Source organism: Rhea americana, unplaced genomic scaffold, assembly GCF_003343005.1.
Source record: "Rhea americana isolate MKP2758 unplaced genomic scaffold, rheAme1 scaffold_159, whole genome shotgun sequence".
Lineage (NCBI taxonomy): Eukaryota > Metazoa > Chordata > Aves > Rheiformes > Rheidae > Rhea > Rhea americana.
Window position 1 is genome coordinate 216,246 of NW_028185694.1, and position 7,280 is coordinate 223,525.

Genomic DNA, 7,280 nt, shown 5'->3' on the forward strand with positions numbered 1-7,280 from the left:
CAATAGGGGAGAGGTTTTTTGGTAGTCTCTGTCCTATCATGTATAGGTATAATATCCATGTAGGCTATATTAGCGTATAGGTATAATGTCCATGTAGGCTATATTAGCAATCAATAAAAATATTGGGTACTGATATAAGATGTGGTCTTAGTCCTATACATTTTTTCCTGGAAAGCAGATGCACAAAATTCTTGCGTTCATGGTCATATGAAATTTTGGAGGCCTCAGCAGTTAAAGCTTCCCAGATGCCTAAAGATTCTCTTTTGAGTACATTAGAAGAGCTGCCGTCTTTGGCAGAGCTGACCTTTACTCACCTGTTCTGCATCTAAGCTTTTTTTAAAAACTTACAGACTCACTGTTTCTGCTTGCTCCAGAGTGCTGCTGCCTTGGTAGAGCTGAGTACCTCAAGTCTGAGCTCATTTACAGTTCATAACATCTTTAAGCTGATGACAAAGCTCCAGGCAGGCATACTTAAACCTTAGTAATTTTATACTGCCATCACTGAGTTCAGCATAATACATAAACCACCATTCTGATCCGGAAACAGAGCAGTTGGTGGTAGGGGATAGGTACCAGTTGCACAACTGCTTGTTCTGGATATTTGCCTCAGGCAATGTGGAAAAAGGTTGAACGCCATGTCTTCTCCAGGAGCAGCATGCAGGAGTCTGAGATGAGGGCTCTGTCCCCTTCCTGTTGAACATATGCAGAAAGGATTTAAGGCTCATGGACACAGTATCTGCTTCTGTTCTTGTTGAAGGGAACTTTTGCAAGACGTGGTTTATCTGTAGTTGCAGAACTGTTTATAAATTAGAGGCATTTGATAAAATGTTGTATTAGAGGCATTTGATAAAATGTACAGGCCCTGTTGAAGCTGAATGCTGTGGCACTGTTTCAACATAAATGGTGAGAGCACATGTTGCAATTCTGATTTTATGCTGCATCTCTCATTTTCTAGATGAATATGCACATTTACCATAAAAAGGTATCAGTCATCACAATCTAAATTTAAAGAGTGAGCTAGTCATCAGAGATACCATATGAATGCCCACATTTTGAATGATTTCAGCAGTAAATTTCAGCTATTACCTAGACAGGTATGCAAATTAAAGAAAAAAGGCAAGATTTCCTCTTCTTAGCCTAAGTATCTCTATTAGTTCTTCTCTTTGTGCCCRTGCACACTATATGTGTGGGCACCACACTAAATCTGTGCTATTAAATCTTATTGAAGGAAAGATGGCTAAAGCTTCTCCTTTCAAGCCTTATAAAAGTAACAGGATTTACACTAATGGAAGATTCAGTATCCTCAGCATGAAAGTCCAGATAGACATGGCAGTTTTTCTCCACAGTGTATACTTGTATACTCTGAGTTGTGGTTTATGGTTTATTCRCATGTTCACATGGTAAAGAAACTGACTGTTTATTCACTTGTGTAGCAGGTATCTGCATCTCTGAGAGCTGCTTAAACTGCAGTCAGCTGCGTGCCGTATCACTAAGAAACTGCTTCTGGGGATCAGCTATAGTTACTTGGCTGGAACCAGTGCTTTAAGACTTGGTTAGGATCTCAAGATAGTAAAGGTATTACATATGCAGGCAGATAGAAATGACTCATTAATAAGAACATGCCTTTGCTCTCTGCCCAGAAGAAGCGGCTTTTTAATAGTGGGATAGTAAGGTTGCTTTTCAGTAATTATCTTAATTGAATTTTACTCTCTTTTTTACAAGTCTTATCAAAGGAGGGATTTTGAAAAAGAAAATATAATGCATTTAGAGAGTCTTTGTCTACTGTAGGCTAATATTTGGTATGTTTATGCTAGGAGTATATACTTGCAACCTGTGTGTACTAATTTAAATAACATTTCAACAATGATTCAAGTCATTAGCAAGCAAAAACAACCTTTAAGGTGGTTTTGAATTTATATTTAAAAATTATAAAACTTTGCAATATGGCTAGTCTTATGTAAAGCCATATATCTTAAGTGTAATCACTGAAGATCAAAAGTCCATCTAGACCAGTATCCCGTGGCCAAGAGAGGCAATAATTGCAACCCTGTGGAAGAGTAAGAACAGGGAAAACATATGGGCTCTCTTTCTGAGTTACTCTCTCAGCTTCCAGTTATTTTTAGATGTGTGTCTTTGTGTACTAAGTAACTCTCTGTGGTTGTCTGTTTTGATCCTGTCCAGTTTCCCCAWGCCTGTTTCCTTTTATTTACTCTGATCCTAATTTAATCTGATCCTAATAGTTTCATTTGATGATTCATAGTTTTTGTGCTATGGAAAAAAAGCTTAATCAATCCCTGTATGCTCACATTCTGATCTCTGTTGTATACTSTCTAAGCTGCCTCTTTTCTAGATTGGAGACTCCTAGAGTCCAACTTGCTGAGTTATTTCTTCACAAATGCCATTTACACATATTAACACTCCCTATATTTTTTTTTTTACTTTTAAATATGTGCTGTCTTTATCTAGCTTTATTTTTTTAKTAAGTTTTTGCTTTAATGATGATTGTAATTTAAAATGAATTTTAAATTTGTTATGTAGTCTTAAAATACATTTAGTTTGATTTATTTTTTAAAATCTTCTTTTTATAAATTTATCCAAACTTTGCTCTTCAGTATATTAGTTTAAGTATATATATGTGTGTGTATATGTGTATATGTATATATATATATATATGTATGTATGATTTGTATAGCTATTGCTAAGTAATTTGTGCATGTGCATTTTTTTTTATTTAGATTGATTATGTTTCCTATACACCTGATATCCAACATACTGGCATGATGTGGAGTTGCAAAATTGGTAAAAACAAACAGATATTCTAGCTTCCTCAGCTGACTATTTTTATACAAATTTCGCATCAAACACTGACTTTTCTGTGTTCCTCCCACATTTGTCAGACTCAAACTTATCACGGCGTTGCAGAAATAGACAGTGCTCTTCGCCACGTAAAGTGTATTCACAAGGTCTGGTTGCCATCTTATGTCTTCATCCAGTTGCCTGGAGAAAAAAAGCATTACAGAGGTTTCATCTTGCTGACCAGATCTTCTAACAGCTTTGAAGTCAGAAAATGGAAACTGCTGTTAATCAGTTTATTCTGTTGTACCATTCGAGCTTAAGTATGAGCTGTCAGCCACAGCCAAGAGCTTTTTATATGCTCTTGTGTATATGTATAATAACACAGTGATTTTGTTTGTGCTTATGTGTGTTGCTATGCGTTTGTATTATATGCTGGCATCTTCGTATCCATAAGTATAGCTCATATGTCTAAGTGATTATGAGTGATTTAGTTATCTTGTATTTTGTCTTGTGTTAAAAGATATTTTACTTTCAGACTTATCTGTCTCCAGTTTCTAGGGTTTCAGTGTAYGAAATTTCACTAATCTGTAATACTTTTTATTGACTGAATAATAGCCCAAAATACTAATTTAAATCAAACCTCACATCCTGTTGTTAATCTCATTATTACAATTACTGACATTTTTATTTTCATAAAATCAAACACTGAAACACTGTGTAAACTTGAGACCTCCGTGCAGGTCAAGAATAGAGCATGTGGAGCTCAGAGGTGGGACAGAGCATCACTCCAAACCCCTACCTCAGAAAAGAGGAGAGCTGGCTACATAACGGTTTAGGGTGCTGTGTGGTATGTTATACAATGCCAACATTAGGAATTTTATTTAATCAGTCTATTTTCAGCAGGGAAATATGTCCATAATTGACATGTGGAAATTTAGAATATTATTTAATAACTAAGGATTTAAATAGTAAACAAAGTGGGCATCCCTACCCTTCTGGGAACTGTTCTGTAAACTAAGGCTAGAGCTGCATTACTGCATTAGCATAAGTGTCTTTTGTTTAGCTAATTGTGAAAATGATGAAGACTTGGAGAAATCAAGATTATTTTTAGCTTTCAGTGGAAAGAARAGAAAAACAAATACCTAAATGAAATCATGAGGAAGTAGCATTAGGGTGAAACTGCAGTCTCTTTTCCTGATTAATGTGATAAATCAGTCCTTTTTTTTCTCAATGACTCCTGAAATTCCAAAAGAAGTGAAAATAATAAATGTAAAGTAATAATCATGTGTTATTGATGGTAAATATGGGTTAACATGTAGGAAAAAGGGTTATTTAGAGAATAGCTACGCCTGGAATCTTTTATATGAAGCATTGTGCTTGATGAAGTATAGTAGCTTTTCATACTACAGTATTTCATGTTCAGTCTCTTTCCTGTTTTAATTATATTTAATATTGTAAAGAGTTCATCTCTTCCAAAATATAGATCAACAAATTATTTAATTTCCTGTGCTTATCGCATGCATCCTTTCAGTCATTATACTGACTTCTCAGCTCTTTAACAGAAGAGAAACTTCATTATCATTCCTTAGTCTAAAGTACTCAGATACAATCAATACCTTTCTTCTAAGAGACTTTGTGGTTGCTTCAAAGGAAGTACTTTCTTTTGAAGTTAGTGGCAGATTTCCCATTGACTTCAATGGAACTTGCTAATAGTTTCTTATGAACTCTCTGTGTTTCTCTACATACAAACAGAGTATTGATTCTCCCAAGTTAGGTGTCTTGTCATGATGTGCATTCAAGTGAAAGTTATGTACTTGTTCTGATTTATACCTTGATGACCAAAGTTAAATGGTGTTCATGGTCTGTCACAACATATGAGATTTTTACCAGCTGATTTGGTTTTCTGGACTAGTAGATCATAGTTAAGTTTAATTTTCCTGGAAGAATAAATAATGATTAAAAAAAATCTCTAAATTGGTATCATTAATTACATCTCACTCTGTAAAAAATGGCAATGGATTTTTGTGGAAAGAAGAACTGGGTTATAAGTGAGAAGTTCCTGTTACAACATGCTCATTGTAATGTCCTGGGGGTGGATGGTGCCAAGAACATGAAGAAGCTAAGCTTTGCTCTTTTTGAGCTTGAATTAGAAGAGAGAGAGCAAGACACTCTAGATGCTGTCCTGAAGAGAATCAGAATTAAATGATTTGTGATGCTAATTAGATCTAAAGTGTCTTAAGTTCAATTATCAAATGTCCRTGACAGATCTCTTGGCGCATAGTAGTTGCTTCCTGCGCTCCCTCAACAGTGACAGCTGAATCGATCTTGAGAAGTGGTACTAAATCAGAGGATCATAGGATTGTTTTTACTCACTGATACTCTGATATCAGCCACATAAAGTAGAACCAAAATGCTTTAGAAAATAGAACAGAGGCTGAATAGACAGATTTTTTTTTAACTGAAAAATAGTTTTATAAATACAACCGTTTGGTTAGTGTATTTTATTTGATGGCATGTGGATGCAGTCCTAGAAAAATGACCATCATCTGCCACTCATTTGGCTCTTTGTTGTTGTGTGTTGTTTTGTTGCACTTCTTGAAGTGGTAGAACACTGATTAAAACAACACTGCATTTCAAGGAACCTAGGAGAGAAGCTTCATAAATTAACTAAAATAGAATTTAAAATCATTTGTAGTGTGATTTGTAAAGTGATAAGTCTAGATTTTCAAGAGAATATCTTGTCAAGGTAAACAAGTAGCCACTTTTTTGAGGCATTCAGGGTGCCTCACAGTGGTAGGAGGTGTATGCTCCAAATCTTTTAAAAATAAGCTGTATAATTTGGAAAATCTGATCTTTGCTGTGAATGCCAAAACTTTAGAAAACCTGGTTGAGTCTGAGAAKGTTGTCTGCACGGAATGCAATGTATCATATTAATAAGGTGTCTGAAATCTAATTTGTTCTGATTTGACCTAGCTCAGGGTCTTTCTTCATATGGAGATAAAGGTGTTGCCCATTCTGCACTGAGGGCTGAGAACCTGTCAAAAATCTGTAAAACTTGTCATGTAATCTTGGGCTGTTAAGCATCTTCCTTCCTTAGTATGTAGTAACTTATGYAACTTGACTATTTTTATTAATGTACTAGGAACTGTATAAGGTACAGCTTTAAATATTTTGAAATACGCAAGGTATGCATCACTGTCATTAATCCACGCRGAACACTGTGTCATCTCGCTTTCAAGGTCAGGCTGTGCAGTTACGGCAGTCATGATATGTTCTTGTTGATGGATGTATTGGGTAATTCATTTTTAATTACTGTGGATTTTTCTTTCTTTGTAGGTTGATGAGTCCAACTGTGATGCTGAAATACTTTCCTTGCTCCTCAATGCAAAGTTAGTGGTAAAATGCATATCCACGGCTTTCTATCCTCACCTTATTGACCACTTACTGGCTAAACAGGATGAAGGAGGCTGGGATGTYGAGGAAATAGCAAAGCAGCTGAAAGAAGCAGGGTTCATTGCAGAGGCAGGGTCCCTCCTGATGTCTCATAGAGGGACTCATCCTGCACTCAGGACTTTTAATACCGCCCTCCAGGCTATTCAGCATTGGATCTAAAAATGCTGGAATTATTCATTTGTCTGCCTTTTGCCTGGAGGCTTTCTATAAAAGAGAGAAATTGTTGTTCTAGTGAAATAATGACATTTGTTATTCGTACCTACATTTTGTGGAATATGCTAACAGCACATTAACAGTGGATTCCTATGTACTTCTAATTGTTTAGAAAAAATGTGTTGGTTCAGACAGTATCATTCTGTTATATGGCTAGCCAATTACTGAATCTGATAAAAGCTTTCAGACTGGAGAAAACTGTTAAGTGATTACCCTCTGTGACATGGAAATGAAACATCACTGATCTGGCAGGTTGTATCCAATTTGTCTCAATTTCTGTAACTAATTTACTCTTGTCATAATGTAAAATATATAATTATAAAGTTATATGGAGCAAGAAATCAAAATGAAAAGTTATTTCTGAGAATTTCAAAATCTTAAAATTCGGTATTGTGCAATGTTATTATCTCTGCTTTTGTTTGCAATAAGTAAAATATTTTGCATTTATTGTAGCCTCTCTTTTTTTACCTTGTCTAGACATGCATATTTTCTTCATCTAACCACTTTTTTTGAGATTCCTGTCTCTCCTCAGTAGTGCTTATTCATAAGGACAAGCTGATTTTTTCTGTACTTTGAAAGTGTTCTTGTCTTTGAGGTATTTTTCTCTACAGTTTGGGAAATCTYATCTCAAATCCTCAAAATTTGTTGACACCTTTTGAATACACACTTTCAAAGTATTTCAGGTTTATTTTTCCTGAGATCTGAAAAATTATGTAATGCATTTTTATTTACAAATTACTCTTTTTTTAATATGGCAAAGTATTCATTTCAGTTTTTCTGAGTTTCTTAACAAGAGGAATGTCTGTTCATTACCCACT

At 35.2% G+C, this 7,280-nt stretch overlaps 1 protein-coding gene across 1 annotated transcript in view; it reads left to right on the plus strand.

Moving 5' to 3' along the window:
- Window positions 1–6,910, plus strand: part of NBAS (NBAS subunit of NRZ tethering complex) — a 173,755-nt gene extending 166,845 nt beyond the window's left edge. Inside the window, exon 52 of the mRNA XM_085299977.1 lies at window positions 6,133–6,910. Within this exon, the coding sequence (XP_085156103.1) occupies window positions 6,133–6,408 (276 nt within the window). The 3' untranslated portion in view covers window positions 6,409–6,910. The remainder of the gene's footprint in view (window positions 1–6,132) is intronic.
- Window positions 6,911–7,280: the final 370 nt, after the last annotated feature.